Genomic DNA, 20,275 nt, shown 5'->3' with positions numbered 1-20,275 from the left:
AAAGCGTGACAGAGGGTTTGATGTTCTGCCGCCTCTTGTGTTGGGATGACAGTTTCTTCTTCTTTTCTTTGAATTAGTCTTGATTTCTGTGACGAAGCCGGAGGGCTCTTCACTACACGTGCACTGACACACACATGAGCACACACGGGTTTATAACATCCCTCGTCCTCAAGCCACTGGTAAACATCATTGGTTATTGTGGCAGCAAGAGGGGGATTTATATAACACTTGGGGACTATATATAATAAATCTGCATTCAATCAAAATCTACAATGTTAACTTTGCGACTGCATATTGTAAGTTTTAAGGTGAACATTTAATCTACACAAGGTAATCCACCGAATGAAAATGCTTTGTTCATCTTCAATGAAAATCATGCTTTGGAATGGCAGTCCTTCTCTGATGATTCTGATTGGGCAAAATATGCTTAGCCACGCCTCTCCAACTGTTAGTTTGCTGTGAGTGAAAGATGAAAGGAACAGAACACCGCCCCCTACTCAATATTCAATTTCAGGTGGAAAAAATCATCATACTATAATAAAAGTCTGCAGCAATGTCCAGTTCACGCTTACTGTAACAGAGCTATTATAATATACTCATTTATTGTTGTATGTTTTTATTAGTATTTGTAGTTTTTTTTAAGTGTCTATGGTTTTATTATGTTAAAGTCTGCATGAAATCAAAATTTACCATGTTTAGTTTACCAGTAAACATAGTTATGGTCCTTCTCTGATGACTCTTATTGGGCGAAATATGCTAAGCCACGCCTCTCCAACTGTTAGTTTGCTGTGAGTGAAAGATGAGAGGAACAAAACCCCGCCCCCTACTCAATATTCAATTTCAGGTGGAAATAAATCATATTGCAATAAAAGTCTGCAGCAACTTCCTGTTTAGGCTTACTTTAACAGAACTATTTTAATATAATCTATTTACAGTGTTGAATTTGATTTTATTTATTGCCTTTATTAGGATTTGCAGTTTTTTTAAATGTCTATAATTTTATTATGTTAAAGTCGGCATGAAATCAAAATTTATGATGTTTGTTTTATTAGTGAACACTGTTTTATAATCCTTCTCTGATGACTCTAGTTAGTATTTGTAGTTTTTTAAATGTCTATCATTTTATTATGTTCAAAATCAAAATTTCCGATGTTTGTTTTACTATTAATCATTGTTATGGTCCTCCTCTGATGACTCTGGTTGGGTGAAATATGCTAAGCCACGCCTCCCCAACTGTTAGTTTGCTGTGAGTGAAAGATGAGAGGAACAAAACCCCGCCCCCTACTCAATATTCAATTTCAGGTGGAAATAAATCATCATACTGTAATAAAAGTCTGCAGCAACTACCTGTTGACATGGATTTTAACAGAGAACGACTTGACTAATGGATGAATGCAGAGCAAAAACAAGATCTGATAGCCCCGCCCTAAATGACTGATACCCCCGCTAAAAACTACTGATAGCCACGCCTTAAATGACTGAAAGCCCCACACTAAAGACTGATAGCCACACCCTAAATGACTGCTAGCCCCGCCCAAATGACTGATTTTCCTGCTCAAATGAATTACTGATAATATCACCATAATGAACGGATAGTCCCACCTTAAAAGACTGCTAGCCCCGCCCCAAATTACTGATAGTGTCACCATGATGAACTAATAACCCCGCCAAAATGACTGATAGTCCCACCCTAAATGACTGATAGTCCCACCCTAAATGACTGATAGTCCCACCCTAAATAGCTGCTGGTCCCGCCCCAAATTACTGATAGACCTGCCTTAAATAACTGATAGTCCTGCAATGAGTGACTGATAGTCTCACCCTAAACAACTGGTAGCCCCGCCCTAAAGGCATTCCATGTGACCAGAAATGAACAAGAACTACGACATACACGTAATACTAAATTAAATTTAGTCAGACAGCTTTGTATTTTAGTATAAAACCTGACTTGTGAAGCAGTGGAAGAGCTGCTGTGCTCATGCCGTACAGCAGTGCAGTGGTGTATAACGACAGATCTGTGTTCTGCTGCTGTAGTGTGGATTTCTCCCGTGTGTATTAGATCTCGCAGCGGGGCCGTCTGTGTGTGTGTGTATCTTGCTCAGCATCACGGATCACATCTCTGCAGAACACATTCAGATCACGTCCTGATCTGAGATCTGCTCTCGGTTCCTGCGGCGTCATCTATCTATTCTTTACGTACGAACGGATGCATCTATATGACCTTATATCCATATGTCCACCCAACTATCTATCTATCTATCTATCTATCTATCTATCTATCTATCTATCTATCTATCTATCTATCTATCTATCTATCTATCTATCTATCTATCTATCTATCTATCTATCTATCTATCTATCTATCTATCTAAACACTAACCGGCCACTTTATTAGGTACACCTGTCCAACTTCTCATTAACGCAAATTTCTTCTCAGCCAATCACATGGCAGCAGCTCAATGCATTTAGGCATGTAGACATGGTCAAGACGATCTGCTGCAGTTCAAAGCGAGCATCAGAATAGGGAAGAAAGGGGATTTACGTAACTTTGAACGTGGCATGGTTGTTGGTGCCAGACGGGCTGCTCTGAGTATTTCAGAAACTGCTGATCTACTGGGATTTTCACGCACAACCATCTCTAGGCTTTACAGAGAATGCTCCGACACAGAGGAAATATCCAGTGAGCGGCAGTTCTGTGGAGGTAAATGCCTTGTTGATGAGGTCAGAGGAGAATGGCCAGACTGGTTCCAGCTGATAGAAAGGCAACAGTAACTCAAATAAGCACTCGCTACAACCGAGCTCTGCAGAAGAGCATCTCTGAACACACAACACGTCCAACCTTGAGGCGGATGGGCTACAGCAGCAGAAGAGCACACCGGGTGCCGCTCCTGTCAGCTAAGAACAGGAAACTGAGGCTACAATTCACACAGACTCACCAAAACTGGACAATAGAAGATTGGAGAAACGTTGCTGCTCTGATGAGTCTCCATTTCTGCTGACACATTCAGATGCTCGGCTCAAACAACATGAAAGCATGGATCATCCTGCCTTGTGTCAGCGGTTCAGGCTGGTGGTGGTGGTGTAATGGTGTGGGGGAGATTTTCTTTGGGTCCATTAGTACCAATTGAGCATCAACGCCACAGCCTACCTGAGTATTGCTGCTGACCATGTCCATCCCTTTATGAGCACAGTGTCTCCATCTTCTGATGGCTACTTCCAGCAGGATAACGCAGCATGTCATAAAGCTCAATCATCTCAGACTGGTTTCTTGACCATGACGATGAGTTCACTGTACTCAAATGGCCTCCACAGTCACCAGAGCTCAATCCAATAGAGCAGCTTTGGGATGTGGTGGAACGGGAGATTGGCATCATGGATGTGCAGCCGACAAATCTGCAGCAACTGTGTGATGCTATCATGACAATATGGAGCAAAACCTCTGAGGAATATTTCCAGTAGCTTGTTGAATCTCTGCCATGAAGGATTGAGGCAGTTCTGAAGCTAAAAGTGGGTCCAACCCAGTAATAGTAAGGTGTACCTAATAAAGTGGCCGGTGAGTATATATATCCATCTGTCCGTCTATATATCTCTCTATTCATGTACATATCCACCGCTTTATCCAATATCCATCTACACATCCATCTATATATCTCTATACTCATTTATATATCCATCTAGATATCTCTAGTCTATACTCATCTATATATGCATCTTTTCCCCATAAGAGCATGCAGGCTGCAGTGTAGAGAGATGTGTGTGTGTGTGTGTGTGTGTGCGTGTGTGTTAGAGAAGCTGAGAGGTAAAAGCGAATGTGCTGAAGCTATTAGAGCGTATCCCACAATCCTTCAGTCTGAGCTGTGGATGTTTTATCTCCCTCCGCTCTTCAATCTGCTCTTGATTTCATTTCCCCGTGTAACTCTGGCCAGTTGTCAGATTATTGAAACAGATTGTGATTGTGAGCTGAATATGTGCGCGCTGCAGTCTCCACGTACTCCATAAAGGCTGCTGTGCTTGTTTTATGAGGCTCAGAGCGCGCACACACACACACACACACACACACACACACATACACTCTGTGACGCTATATTTTAAGATGTGATGATGGGAAAGTGCTGGTGTGAATGTGCTGAGAGCTGCGAGCAAAGGCTAAGTGTGCTGTCATCACAAACAGCCCAACATGATGTACTGTGTGTGTGTGTGAGAGTGTTTGTGACTTTGTGTGTGTGTCTTTCTATATATACACATGTCTGAGACTGTGAGTACATCTGTGTACATGTGTGTGTTGTGCTTGTTTGTGTGTATATGTGTGAGGGGATGTATGTGTGTGTGTGTGTGTGTGTTGTGTTTGTTTGTGTGTGAGTGTGTGTTGTGCATGCGTGTGCTAGTGTGTATGAGTGTGTGCGTCGTGCTTGTAGTATCTATGTGTGTGAGTGCATTTATGAGTGTGTGTGTATGTTGTGTTTGCATGTGTGGGTGTGCATGTGAGACTGTGTGTCTATGTTGTGTTTATCTGTGTGTGAGTGCATATATGAGTGTGGTGTGTGTGTGTGTGTGTATGTAAGTGCATGTATGTGCATGTATGTGTGAGTGTGTGTATGTGTTTGTATGTGTGTGTGTGAGTGCATGTGTGAGTGTGTGTGTAAGTGCATGTATGTGCGATTGTGTGTGTGAGTGCATGTGTGAGTGTGTGTGTAAGTGCATGTATGTGTGAGTGTGTGTGTTGTGTTTGTATGTGTGTGTGTATGTTGTGTTTGTATGTGTGTGTGTGCATGTGTGAGTGTGTGTGTGTGTGTGTGTGTGTGTGTGTTTGTATGTAAGTGCATGAATGTGTGAGTGTGTGTGTTGTGTTTGTATGTGTGTGTGTGTGAGTGCATGTGTGAGTGTGTGTCTATGTTGTGTTTATCTGTGTGTGAGTGCATATATGAGTGTGTGTGTGTGTTTGTATGTAAGTGCATGTATGTGTGAGTGTGTGTGTTGTGTTTGTATGTGTGTGTGTGAGTGCATGTGTGAGTGTGTGTGTAAGTGCATGTATGTGTGATTGTGTGTGTGAGTGCATGTGTGAGTGTGTGTGTAAGTGCATGTATGTGTGAGTGTGTGTGAGTGCATGTATGTGTGAGTGCATGTGTGAATGTGTGTGTGTAAGTGCATGTATGTGTGAGTGTGTGTTGTGTTTGTATGTGTGTGTGTGAGTGCATGTGTGAATGTGTGTGTAAGTTCATGTATGTGTGATTGTGTGTGTGAGTGCATGTGTGAGTGTGTGTGTAAGTGCATGTATGTGTGAGTGCATGTGTGAATGTGTGTGTGTAAGTGCATGTATGTGTGAGTGTGTGTGTTGTGTTTGTATGTGTATGTGTGTGTGTAAGTGCATGTGTGAGTATGTGTGTAAGTGCATGTATGTGTGAGTGTGTGTGTTGTGCTTGTTTGTGTGTGTGTGAGTGTGTGTGTAAGTGCATGTATGTGTGAGTGTGTGTGTTGTGTTTGTATGTGTGTGTATGTTGTGTTTGTATGTGTGGGTGTGCATGTGTGAGTGTGTGTTTATGTTGTATTTATCTGTGTGTGAGTGCATGTATGAGTGTGTGTGTGTGTGTATGTGTGTGTGTGTGAGTGAGTGCATGTGTGAGTGTGTGGTGTGCATGCATGTGTGTGCTAGTGTGTGAGTATGTGTCTGTGTGTGTGAGTGTGTGGTGTGCATGCATGTGTGTGCTAGTGTGTGAGTGAGTGTGTGCGTGTGTGTGTGTGTGGTGTGCATGCATGTGTGTGCTAGTGTGTGAGTGAGTGTGTGCGTGTGTGTGTGTGTGGTGTGCATGCATGTGTGTGCTAGTGTGTGAGTGAGTGTGTGCGTGTGTGTGTGTGTGGTGTGCATGCATGTGTGTGCTAGTGTGTGAGTATGTGTGTTGTGCTTGTACTATGTATGTGTGAGTGTATGTATGAATGTATATGTGTGTTGTGTTTGTGTGGAAGTGCATGTGTGAGTATATTTGTGTGTGTGTGTGTATAAGTGAGTGGGTTGTGCTTGTAGTATGTGTGTGAGTGCATGTGTGTGTGTGTGTGTGTGAGTGTCGTGTTTGTATGTGTAGGAGTGCATGTGAATGTGTAAGTGTGTGTGTGTTCTGTTGTGTTTGAATTATGTATATGGGAGAGTGCAAGTGTGAGTGTGTGTATACATATATGTATGTGTGAGTGTGTGGGTTGTGCTTTTATGTGTGTGTGTGTGACTCTTCAGGTGTTTTTCTGCCCTCTAGACTTTGATGCTCCTCTGAGGATCAGTGAAATCTCTTGGAAACAGCAGAGAGGGACTAATTACTGACTCGAGCCCTTAATCTGCAGCATGTGTGTGTGTGTGTGTGTGTGTTGCAGTCTATTGCTTCACTTCTGATCTCTTTCATCTTTAATTAGAACATGCTGGACTTTTGTGTGTCCAGCTAACAGGAAGCAGAACTTCAGCTAATTAACACACACTCTTGCAGGAGAACGTTCATTCAAAGTTATGTGCTGCTGTTACATATCAAATCCTTCATTCATTTTCCTTCAGTTTAGTCTCCAATTCATCCGGGGTTGCCACAGTGCAATGAACCATCAACTATTTCACCACATGTTCTAAGCAGCAAATGCCCTTCCAGCTGCAACCCAGTACTGGGAAACACACTCACATTCATACACACACTCATACACTACGGCCAATCTAGTTTATCATTTCCCCTATAGTGCATGTGTTTGGACTGTGGGGGAAACCGCAGCACCTGGATGAAATCCTACCACTGCTATGCTGATGATACCCAGCTACACCTCTCTTTTCACCCTGATGATCCCTCGGTTCTGGCTCGCATCTCAGCCTGCCTGTCGGACATTTCACACCGGATGAAAAATCATCATTTTCAGCTTAACCTCGCGAAAACAGAAATGCTTGAAATTTCTACCAACCCGACTCTACATCATAACTTTTCAATCCAGATGGATGGGGCAACCATTACTGCATCCAAAATGGTGAAAAGCCTTGAAGTAACGATTGATGACCAACTAAACTTCTCTGACAACAACTGCTTGATCTTGCAGATTCGCACTCTATAACATCAGAAAGGTCCGACCCTTCCTATCTGAACATGCAGCTCAACTCCTTGTTCAAGCTCTTGTTCTCTCCAGACTGGACTATTGCAACTCTCTACTAGCCGGGCCTCCAGCTAACTCTTTCAAACCTCTTCAGCTGCTCCAGAACGCAGCAGCACGAGTGATCTTTAATGAACCTAAAAGAGCACATGTCACTCAGCTGCTCATCCGTTTGCACTGGCTGCCAGTTGCTGCTCGCATCAAATTCAAAGCTCTGATGTTTGTCTACAAAGCGACTTCTGGCTTTGCTCCTTCTTATCTGCTCTCACTTCTGCAGATGTATGTGCCCTCCAGAAACTTGCGTTCTGTGAATGAACGTCGCCTCGTGGCTCCATCCCAAAGAGGGAAGAAATCACTTTCCCGAACTCTTTCATTCAATCTGCCCAGTTGGTGGAATGAACTCCCTAACTGCATCAGAACGGCAGAGTCACTCGCTGTCTTCAAGAAACCACTAAAAACTCAATTATTTAGTCTCCACTTCCCTTCCTAATCTGCAATTGCCTCTCTGGATATCACACTAACTGTACTCAAAAAAAAATATTACTAATGTTTTGCTTCTTACACTTTACAGACCTGAAACTCGCCTACAGCACTTACTCGTTGCTCTTATAGTTGTGTAAATTGCTTCCTTGTCCTCATTTGTAAGTCGCTTTGGATAAAAGCGTCTGCTCAATGACTAAATGTAAATGTAAAACCACGTCAACAAGTGGGGAACATGCAAACTCCACACAGAAATGACAAGTGACCCAGCCGGGACTCAAACCAGCGATCTTCTTGCTGTGTGGCCACAGTGCTAACCCACATAGCAAATGTTTTGTATATATATATATATATATATATATATATATATATATATATATATATATATATATATATATATATATATATATATATATATATATATATATACATATATATATATATATATATATATATATATATATATATACATATATATATATATATATATATATATATATATATATATATATATATATATATATATATATATATATATATATATATATATGTATATTTATATTTGCACATTTAAAAAGCATATTTGTTCTGGTCAAATAGATTTTGTGATACTTTCTGAAAAATAAAAGCTGTTAGCCCAGATTCGGCCCACATCTAACTAACTCACATGTATTTCATGTGTAAGGTATATATATATATAATAATTGTTTTAAGTCAGTGAAACAAGCTATAGGTAAAAAAAAAAAAAAAAAAAAAAAAAAAATATATATATATATATATATATATATATATATATATATATATATATTTTTTTTTTTATTTATTTATTTATTTATTTATTTATTTTTTTTACCTATAGCTTGTTTCACTGACTCAAAACAATTATTATTATTATTATAAGAGAGAGAGAGAGAGAGAGAGAGAGAGAAAGAGAGAGAGAGAGAGAGAGAATAATCTTGCCTTGATATTGATGATCTTGTGGATATTGCTACACTGATCTAGGCCACACACCTCCCATCCACAATTGGCCCAAATGTAGTTTGCCGTCATGCAACCAGTGCCATCATTGCCATACATGGCCCACATTCGGCTGACATTATGCATGCCAGTGCCGGCCTCACGCCAGCAGTGCCATAATGAGGCCACATTTGGGCCAAGTCCGTTTGCTATGTGGGAACCACTGCGCTGCTCTAACTAAAAACTTAAAATAAATAATAGCAGCTTTTAAACTTTTATTGAATGTTTACAATGCAAATCCAACTTTGGTAAACAAAGCAAGTCTCTCATATAATATGTCTCCTAAAAGACTTTAAAATATGACTTTACAAACTGTATTGTAAAGAAATCAAATGAATCCTGTCATATCAGTCGATATTATTGCACAAATTAATTTAAAAACTGAATAAATGTTGATGTACACTCATTAAGACAAGTAAATAAATAGACTCGATGGTTTAAAAATCTACGGATTTCTGCCTGCGTGCAGATTCCGTGTCCCCTATAACTGATGTACAGTGATTCTGAAAGCATTCATCTTCACACCTGTAAATATGACTCTATCTGTGTCTTCCAGGGGAAATCGTACGTCTTTGACAAAGTCTTCCCCATAAATTGCACACAAGAGCAGGTGTACAACACTTGTGCCCAACAGATCGTCAAAGGTGAGTTTCTGTGTAAATGCATCATGCTTGAGTTGCATTTTGAAAGGGAATACATTTTAATTAATGGAATTTAATTTAATGGAATCAAGTTTAATTGTGTTATATTGAACAATGGATTTTAGTTCAATGAACAAAGTATCTTTGACTTGTGTGTGTATCCAAGCATTTGAAAAAAAAGGTGCTGTATGTCAGTGTTTGACTCTTCTAAAGCATAAAACAGCATCATATCTGTGCAGATATTTGAGAATCATGCTCAGTGAACATTCCTGTTTATCTGAAAAACAATGCTGAGGTCAGATATTCTGCTTGGAACATGTTCGTTACATGCACAGAACGTCAGTCTTTGTTTTGGTCATTTAACCCACCCAATGCCAGTTTAGCCAGTTATATTTCAGCACTCCGGGTTGCCTTGGTGGAAAACAGCGAATTTCATTCATTCCGTCAGGAAGGCTCTCTAAGCATGCATTCGTGACTGAAATGCGACCTCTGGTGGACAGTAGCTGACTCCGAAATAAGACGCAGATTCATGCTGCGTTCACACCACACGCGGAACACGCGTCAAGCGCAAGTGATTTACATGTTAAGTCAATGCAAACGCGCGAACGGACATCATGCGGCACGATACGCGCGAACGGCGCAGCGTGAATTGCATGAATGCCGCAGTGCAAATAGCGCGATACGCGCGAATGGCGCAGCGCGAATTGTGTGAATGACGCGGTGCAAATAGCGCAGCACAAATTGAGCGTTTTGCGCGTTTGACACGCTTAACGCGAGTTTTGCGCGAATCACTTGAGTTAAAAAATCTAAACTTCCACGGACATTCGTGCTGCGTTAACCAATCAGGAGCTTGCTCTTGTGGGGGAGTGATTGTCACGTATCGCCTGTTGTCGGTGTCCCAAAGTTTCAAAAACACTGATTTCTTTACATTTTAAAATGGCATTTTTGGATATCTTTTCTGCTGGAGATACTGTTGTCCAAACCGCGGTATACCTTGAAAATCGTTATCATCCCATGCTATATATATAAAAAATAAAAAGTAACTAGTAACTATTTGCTCGAGTGATTTTTTCATCGGATACTTTTTTACTCTTACTCGAGTTTCTTTTAAGATTGTTACTTTTACTTTTAGTTGAGTAAACATTTCCGCAAGGACACTGTAAAAAATGAAAACTTCAACAAATTACTTCGACTTGTTACAATTAAATCAATTAAGTTTGACAAACTTAATTCATAACAGTTTTCAGTAAAAATTTAAATGAGTTCTTTTAGGTGTAACGGGTTTTAGTAATTTATTTTAGAAAACAAGAATGGAACAGTACGTACAGTACAGTACAAATCATTCAATGCAATATTGTAACTATAATAATAATAGTAAAAAGTACTTTTATTAAAGTAAAAGTAATTACCTTCCCTTCTTAATATAAAAATAGTACTTTATTGTCTTGTGGCAAATACAAGTATTGCTTAATATTGATAGCGAACAATACTTATACTTGTCATAAATAACTTAATAAATCCTGTTACACCTTAAACAACTAACTTAATTTTTTACTGAAAACTGTTATGAATTAAGTTTGTCTAACTTAATTCATTTAATTGTAACAAGTCAAAGTAATTTGTTTAAGTTTCCACTTTTTACAGTGTACTTGTACTTTTACTTGAGTATAGATTTTGGATACTCTACCCACCTCTGATGCTATGTGACGAGATACGCAGTGATGAGCAAATTGGTTGTTTGCACTAAACAAAACACAAGAGAAATGTAAACACAGCCATTTAGAAGCACAGAATAGTGCACTTACTGCACCCCAGCACAATGATGAGGTTTATATTCTAACAAATACATATTAAACCTTTTTAACATGATTAAATGCAGATGCTGAATCACTGATGTGCGTTAAGTCTCAGTTCTGAAGTTCAGTTTCAGACGCTTCATTTTATTCACCAGATCTGAGCTGAACTATCTGCTGCTGCTTTCAGGAGTACGGCAATAAATGTCATGCGAAATGGCATTTAAACTCACATTATTAGCATTTAACACTGAATAAAGCACATGAGCTGTACCTGAGCTGATCGTTGTCAGCTTTCTGTATTTTGGCTGCAAGAAATAGAAGCCGTTTCTAAAATATAAAGTTGGTGTTGGTTAGAAGAAAAGCTCTTTTTAATATGGGGAATATTCCTTCTATCAGGTGCCGTTGCTTTTATTTAGAGCATAAATTAAATCTGCCTTTAGGCTCGATAGTCAGGCTCACTCCTGTTGGTCTTCAATCTGGCAACCTGGGGTCTGTTCTTTGTAGCTCGCTTAAATGATCTAAGATGATTTGGCAGATCCTGGATCTGTTAATCTTGATGACTGATCTCTCGCTAATTTGGTTCTTCAAACAAGTTCGTGAATCGGATAAAAATTTCTGGATGAACTGATCTGAGATCGCTGCGTGTGTTGTGAAGGACAGATCTATCGATCCTCGAAATCATGATCAGCAATGCAACGATTGGCTGACGGCACAGAAGCGTAATGACATCATCTGATTAATATTCAATTATCCATGTGAGCAAAATTACATCAAATAATTTGGAAACGGTTTGTTAAATGTTATACGCAATAACTTTACACCTTGTTGTGGGCTGCATGATTGGCCCTTTCATGTGTCAAGAGCAGTTTATTTAGTTATACAGTTAAATGTGAATTTAAAATGTGAATATAAAAGTCATTTATGACTGCATAAATGTATTATTGCTTTTAAAAAAGCCACATATTGTGCATTTCTATTATCATACACAAATTGTACAAACACAATCTAAAAAGTACATATCAATAAGTTTTCTCTTTGCACCACCAGGTGGCAGTCTTCGTACTTTCATTTCGGGGGTGCAGATTGCAAAAGTTTCATTAATATATGTATAACTTTATTCATTTTATTAATAACTATAACTTTATATATATATATATACAGGGCTGGACTGGGGCAAAAAATCGGCCCAGGCATTTTGGGCCAGAGCGGCCCACTACATTCAATCAAAATGCTTACTATGCACGTCCAGTATTTTAATGAACTCATATTTTATAAAACACAAAAGCCATATATTTGAAATAAATAAATACAAACTTTAATCTCAATTTAATTTCTGTATACTGTCCATAAAGATATTTGTTGAGTTCTGAAAAATACACTATTCATTCATTTATTTTTCTTCGCATTAGTCCCTTATTTATTAGGGGTTGCCGCAGTGGAATGAACTGCCAACTATTCCAGCATGTTTTATGCAGCAGATGCCTTTCCAGCCACAACCCAATATTGGAAATCACCCATACACACTCATACACTACAGCCAATTTAGCTTATTCAATACACTATTCACTCAGCCTATATTCAATAATAAACATAACAAAAACTGCCTGCTGATGCATGGGTAAATCTTCCAAGGGAACAGTGTACTTTATAACCTAATTCACCTCATCCTGCTTGCTGTTTCACGTTCTAAACAATGAAAACATAATATAAGTCAAATTTGTTTCATTTTGATATTATGATTATCAGACACCAAACAGCCTCGTTTAGCTGCATATTTATATGAGCGTCATCTCCACTCTGCATATTTATAACAAAACAGGGCTTAAATATAACTGCCTCCTTTCATTTTCTTTGAAAAGAACAAACTTTACCCCGTCTCTTTTGCAGAATATCAGTTTTAATAATCAATAATGGCCATTATAACAGTATAACGTACAATACATTTATATGATAAGTGTAAGCAATCAGTCAATATGCAGAATCAGTGTACGTGGTTACATAAATTAATATATTAGCTCATCTTTGCACTCAGCCAAACAACAAGATGAATTCAATATCACGTTTAACAACTATAGTGAGATGAGATCCAGCAGATGAACTGTCTGACATGCACTATACTCTCACCTGGGGTTTATGCTCACCCGCTGAACTGAGCTGCAACTCTAGGCAGAGTGTGTGTGGTCACTTGATTTGCGTTTTTAGCCGTGACTAGAATGAACGGAGAAATTTTCAGAACTGCTAAATGAAACGCTGGTGTATTTCCCGCGAATTCTCAGCGCCTCCCTTGCGTTTCTTCTCTATGACTCTCGACTATTTTGACAAATAAACACAGACGACGCACGCTCACACAGAGTCTAAAATAGGAGTTTGTGATTGGGCCAGCCCAATGTCAATACAGAAAAGAGCCAATGGGCTGCAGAGTGTCACATGGGCCCGCCCGGTCTGTCTGTCCGGGGAAAAAAAAGCATCTTACTTTCAGAGAGTCACAGATCACAGCAGCGTCAATTAATAAGGCAGAAAAAAATGACAGGCTGCTAAGCCTTTTATGGACCGATCAGATCATAAGACGATGATCAGCCCGGCCCAAAAAGTACGTCGGCCCACCGGGAAAGTGCCAGATGGCCAGTCCGCCCCTATATATATATATATATATATATATATATATATATATATATATATATATATATATATATATATATATATATATATATATATATATATATATATAGTTTAAAAATATTTACTATTTTCCCAAGTCTGTGAGAAAATATCAGAATTCGGTACATACTTTCAGTATTATCTTTGCTTGAACTGAGCCGATCTAATCCTGTTTATATGAATTGAACCTGCTCCCGATCAGGTTTGAGCTAGCAGAACTGTTGCTATGACAACAACTCTCAGATCAGTTTTGAAGAACGAAACGATCCTGGATCATGTCAAATCGTCAATAACCAAATCCAGCTAACTGAGTAATCCACGTACGAAGAACGGACCCCTGCACTTGCGTTTGTTTTGATCTATGAATGCACTACCTAGTTCAACCACTGGGTGTCAAACTTACATACTGCACCTTTAAGAGTCTTGTAAAATTATGCAATTTTGTCAAAGCTTGTGAATTCTGATCTAGAGTTCTAAAACGGTATTAGAGTTTTGAAAATTGACATCAGGGTTGTGAAATTTGTGGCACAACTATTATAAAAACCTGTAAATAAGCATTTTAGTCTTTCAAGAGTTCACACTTAGCTGATAATCAATAAAGCGTATTTGGCGTGCTGTCTCGGGAGAGAGCCCCAAGCTTGCAATATCCTCGAGCCCAGGGCTCCCTCCCGTTAAAAGGGCGAGAGGGGAGTTCGAGGTCAGGTAGGTCTCGAGAACTCCCCTGCTTGTCGCCGTAAGAAGTGTAAACTAAGGTTGTATTGGTTTGGTAATTTGGTTTAGTCGATGAACGGTCACCTAGGGGTAAACCCACACGAACATGGGGAGAACATGCAAACTCCACACAGAAACACCAACCGGCCCGATAGGTTGGACCAGCGGTGTTCTTGCTGTGAGGCATTAGTGCTAGCCACTGGGGCACCTTGTCGCCCTATCAGAAAAGAGGGAGGATGTAGGGGTGGAAAAAGGAGAGGGGAGCTTCAAGACGAAGATAACTAGAGTGAAAAACTCAGACTATTTATAATGCTTCTGTAATCATCTAATAGGGCAGATTACGCAGCTAATAAGGAGCCAGCCGTGTTGATCATAAGCACGTGATCCTCTCGAAATTAGTTTATGAATGAACCACATTTTAAATATTTTGGTTTTTCGTTTACAGATGTTCTGGACGGCTACAACGGCACCATATTTGCATACGGACAGACATCATCTGGTAAAACATACACAATGGAGGTACTGCAGCTTCTCATTATTAAATTAAATTAAATCAATTCAGAAATGACGATCAGCTCATGATTTTCTCACCCATATAACACTCCAAATCCGTTTTGTGTTATTTTCCTCTGCGAAAACACAAAAGCAGATGTTTCGCATGTTGTTCACATTAAAATAACGCCAATTTATTCGTCAATCAAAGTGTGCTTGATCAATTAATCAATTAATTTACTTTCTCCGACAGGGAAAACTGCACGATGCTAATGGAAGGGGAATTATCCCGAGGATTGCCGAAGATATTTTCAACCACATTTACACCATGGATGAAAACCTGGAGTTCCACATTAAGGTGCTGACAGATAAATCAAATTAATTCACACAGGCTTGTTTCTGTTTTCTAATGAAGGATTAAGATTATTCCACATCATTAAGCTGCTCTCTCTCTCAAGGTCTCCTATTTTGAAATCTACATGGATAAAATTCGTGACCTACTTGACGGTGAGTCGGAATGTATAGTTTCAGCTCGACCTAAATACTGTACATTTATCATAAACAGATTACAGACTAGCCTTTTAAAGCCAACTCCATTCAATATACACCATTATCATTTGAATGCATTATTGTTTATTTTGTCTGCATATTGTGGATATAATATTATAGTATATATTAGTTATGTGCAGTGTTGTGTTTGTATTTATGATTAAGTTATGTGAAGACACAACACTTTGTTCTTCTGTATGTCCACACATGTAGCGGAGTGACAATGAAGCTCAACTTGACTTGATATTGTTTTTATGTAAAAAGATTGGGGATTTTTTCTTGGAGTTTTGGGTTTACATTCTCACAATTTCATAATTTTTCTCTTCAAATTCTGGGTCTTTCTTGGAATTATGAGTTTGTTTACCAGTTACTTTATGGAAGTCAGATTTTTTGTCTTGTAATCCCAACTTTTTTAGGATTTACAAGATTGTCTCACAATTTTTACATTTCTTTATGGAATTTACCCTTTGCAATTTTGTCGTTTTTTTTCTTGGTATTCTAAATGTTTACGTCTCATAATTCCCTTATATTGTCTTGTCTTGGAATTCTGGGATTGCATGCTCACAACTTAAATTCTGAGCGTAGATCTCTCGATTCCATAGTCAAATTTTTTTTTTGGGGAATTTTAAGTAAATTTAATTTTTTTCTTAGAATTCTGGGTCCTGTAATCCCAATATTTTTTGGGAATTATGACTTTGGGCCCTATCATACACCCGGTGCAATGTGGCACAAGGCGCAACGCAATTGTTTTTTGCTAGTTTCAGCTTGGCGCAAGAGTCATTTTGACGATTTCTGCCACGCTGTTTAAATAGCAAATGCATTTGCGCTCATATGTGCGCCCATAGGCGATCTGCTCTAAAAAGGGAGGCGTGTTGAGGCGCACTGCTGGCGTGTTGCTATTTTGAGAAACTGTAATAGATTTTTCAGTAGACCAGAACAAAGCCGGTCTATTGTTTACTGTTGTTAGTTGTGCGCCTATGCAGTCATGGTTATGCGTGTAAATCAATGCTTGCACACAGTTATTCTTTGTTCACTGTTTTTTCTTTTATTGGCATTATACTTACCGGCAAAACCGAAATGTCTTCACACTGCAGGTTTGAAAGACGCTGGCGCTTTCTCGTACTGTTGCCTTAGCCTCACTTCACCGCCGCTCACCATGTTAAAGTGGTGAATGATGGTCAAGCGCCCCCTAACTTTAGAGCACAGTGATTGGATATTTACTCTCGGGGAGGACTTTCCTCATCTCAGCTCATGGATTTACAGGCACACAGTCAACTCGGGGAGATATAAAATGCACATAAATTATTTAAACAAAGCCGAGAAAACCGCAATTCACAAGCGCGTATTGAACCGTGGAGCTTGTACCATACGGTTCAATATTATATTGAGAACCGTGGCATCCCTAAGATGCATCATACTGTATGTTAAGATGAACTTAACACCATCTAAGTGCACTTAACTGTGCTATTTTGAGACACCATGAAATTGAACTAAAATGTGCTTTTAACATTGTAACGAGGAGATTGACACGGAGGGATCCATTATGCAGTATTTATTAATCAAGCTCTCACTCAAACACCCAACATGCACCACAGTGCAAACACACATCAACAATAGTCTGAAAGGTTTCCAGACTGGCGGTAGACAGACACAGAGGGATTTACCAGGCATTGATCAAAGGCAGGCTGCGAGTATCAGAGTCCGTATATCAGGCTTGGGTCGTGGGCAGGCAGAAGGCGAAGCAGAGTCAGAAACAGGCTGGAGCAATACATAAGAATTCAGGCAGGGAATAACGCTCAGTAATGCTGGCCGGGACTAAACAAGACTTCGCACTGACTGAGTGTATGTGTGCGGCTTATAAAGGGTACGTGGGTCGTTAGCTAGATTCAGGACAGGTGTGTGCACAATCAGCGTAAGTGGATGATGTAATGCTAGAAGTCCGGAGATGGCGGCCTCTGCTGGCCAGCGAGGGGAGTGACTGGGACCGAGTCGGTGACAAACATACTTTATCTGTATTTGAAAAATATATTTAGTTACAACTAGAAATACACTTGAACCCTAATTTTAAACATTTAATAACACATTTAAGAAAAGTTTAAAGTACAATATAAAGAATGTTTAAAGTGTGAAAAAAGGGTGCTAAAATTAACTTTAAGTACATTAAGTACACGTTTTAGTACTGTACTAAAAGTGCTCTATTTTATAAGACACACTAATTTTGCACTTAATATACTTAAAATAGTATTAAATATATGTTAAGATGAACACACTCAACTGGGCTATTTTGAGACAGCAGGTGTACGCAGTGTATTTCCAGCATTAGATTTAAGAGATTTTTGTGTTGACCTCTGCTTTCTAACCACACACACACACACACATTGACACACACACACACACACATATTTGTCCATCTGTGTGGTTTTGCGGAGGAATGCCGGCGCTCATCTGTATTCATATGAGTCACTGAGCAATCTGGAAAATACCTGCGGACAGACGAGAGAAACAGAGAAGAAGTGACTGCAGAGACAGATGGAGAGGCACAAGAGAACAGAGCAACTGACGTCACACACACACACACACACACACACACACACACACACACACACACACACACACACACACACACACACACACACACACACACACACACACACACACACACACACACACACACACACTACAGCTGATTTCAACAAACCGACGTCCTTGTGTGCTTTCATATCCGGCTTATGTCCAGATTCTGTGTGTGTATTTGAGTGGGTATGTGCTTGTTTTTGTTTGTGTATGTGTGTTTGTGTGTGTCTGGGGTTATGTGCAGGGGTTTGTGTGTCTTTGTGTCTGTGCATGTGTGTGTGCGCTTTGTCTGTGTGTGTTTATGTGTGTGTATATGTGTGCTTTTGTGTGTCTGTGTGTTTGTTTCTGTGTTTGTGCTTGTGTGTGTGTCTGTTTGTGCTTGTATGTGTGTTTTTGTGTCTCTGTTTGTTTGCGTGTATATTTTTGTGTGCATTTGTATTTGTGTGTGTGTGTGTGCATTTCTTTGCATGTGTGCAAGTCTAATGAGAGGTGTGTTCATATCTGCCTGGGCTCATATGATGTTTGTGTGTACATGTGCTTGTGTAAGTTTGTGTGTGTGTGTGTGTGTGTGTGTATGTGTTTGTTTGTCTCTGTTAGTGTTTTTTGCTTGTGTGTGTGTGTTCCTTGTGTACGTTTGTGTGTTTCTATGTGCGTTTGTGTGTGTTAGTCTGATGACAGGCATGTATATATATCAGTCACTGCTCATATTAAGTTTCTGTGTGTGTGTGTTTGTATGTCTGTGTGTGTGTGTGTGTGTGTCTTTTTATGCGTGTGAGTGTCAGTCTGATGAGAGGCACATTTATATCCACCGTGGCTCATATGAACTGTGTGTGTGTGTGTGTGTGTGTGTTAGTCGGATTAGATGCGCGTCTGTCTGGAAGCATCAGTTCATCTCTGCTCTGTCATAATGAACTCTGAAGCCTCTCTGCAGACGTGCATCTGCTCATTAAAGGAATAATTCAGCCAAAAGTCAAGATTCTGCCATCATTTACTGGCCTCATGTGACTCCAATCCCGTCTGACCTTCTCTGCAGCCAAAAATACGTTCAGCAGAATGTTCACGCTGCACTGAAATGTGCAAGATGCAAATAGATTTGTAGGATTTGTGAAGTTTATTATTATAAAATCATCAATATGCTTAGTTAAGTATATTTATAAACTAATTTCGAGAGGATCACATGCTTATGATTAACACGGTCGGCTCCAAGTCAAGTTAATGTACGATCCACCAATCAGACGATTCCTAACTCAGTATAAATAACCAAAGCATCTTACCGTTAGTCATCTTCATCTTGAAGAATCCCCCCTTCCACTCCTTCGCCTCCTCTTTTTCCCCTAAAGGGCAGCACGACGGCCCAGTTGCTAGCACTGCGGCCTCACAGCAAGAATGCCTCCGGTTTGGGTCTCTACCCGGCCATTTGGCATTTCTGTGTGGAGTTCATGTTCTCCCCGTGCTTGCTTGGGTTTTTCCCGGGTCCTCCGCTTTCCTTCCACAGTCCAAAACATGAGACATAAGTAAATTGACTAAACCAAATCAGCACCATAGTCAGTTCCACCAGCAGCTCACCCTCGTAGCAATCCCTAAGCAGCAGAAGGGGGGAAGAGTTCTCGAGATCTACCTGAGCTCAAACTCCCCTCTCGCTCTGCAAACGAGAGGGAACCCCGGGCTCGAGGATCTTACAAGCTTAGGGCTCTCTCCTGGGACAGCATGCCAAACTAGCTTTATTACCAATCATCAGCTAAGTGTGAACTCTTGAAAGATTGTAAGTGTTTTGTTGAAGTTCATTTTAATTTATTTTAATTAAATAAATTTTAATTTTTCAATCCATCTATTGTTTTTTTTCTAATTTCACATCCCACAATGCTGAGATTTTTACAAAATTCTGAGTTTGTCTTGCAATTTGAATCTTTCATTAATTAATTCTCCTTAGGCATAGTCCCTTATTTATCAGGGGGCACCACAGCAGAATGAACCGCCAACTATTATAGCATGTTTTACACAGCGGATGCCAATGCTTAATTTGTTAATGAATAGTTTCCGGAACAACACCAGGAATCAAAATAGCATTGCTACTTTTAGAAACTACAATAGATTTTTCAATAGACCAGAACAAAGCTGGTCTTTTGTCCAGCACAGAGCGTGTTAGTTGTGCGCCTCACTTACACACTGCTTAATACACACAAGATGAAGAGCAATACGCAAATATCTTTACATATGAAAAATATTTAAAATATTAAGGATATATAGAGGATA

The 20,275-nt window shown here is 39.6% G+C and overlaps 2 protein-coding genes across 4 annotated transcripts in view; both read left to right on the top strand.

The window, feature by feature from the left end:
• LOC147843705 (uncharacterized) overlaps positions 1–20,275 on the top strand; it is a 999,056-nt gene that overhangs the window by 144,993 nt on the left and 833,788 nt on the right. The gene's annotated exons all lie outside the window — the stretch shown is intronic.
• kif5ab (kinesin family member 5A, b) overlaps positions 1–20,275 on the top strand; it is a 64,623-nt gene that overhangs the window by 14,019 nt on the left and 30,329 nt on the right. For all 3 annotated transcript variants that reach the window (XR_015494311.1, XM_087258168.1, XM_087258167.1), the window contains exons 2-5: positions 9,158–9,245; positions 14,853–14,926; positions 15,153–15,257; positions 15,358–15,406. Coding sequence is in view for 2 of the 3 variants with exons in the window: in XM_087258168.1 (XP_087114294.1) it covers positions 9,158–9,245; positions 14,853–14,926; positions 15,153–15,257; positions 15,358–15,406 (316 nt within the window). In the remaining variant the exon portion in view is untranslated. The remainder of the gene's footprint in view (positions 1–9,157; positions 9,246–14,852; positions 14,927–15,152; positions 15,258–15,357; positions 15,407–20,275) is intronic.

The sequence above is a fragment of the Danio rerio genome, chromosome 6 (assembly GCF_052040795.2).
Source record: "Danio rerio strain M-AB ecotype USA chromosome 6, GRCz13ab, whole genome shotgun sequence".
Classification (NCBI taxonomy): domain Eukaryota; kingdom Metazoa; phylum Chordata; class Actinopteri; order Cypriniformes; family Danionidae; genus Danio; species Danio rerio.
This window is presented reverse-complemented; position numbering and strand designations above follow the sequence as displayed.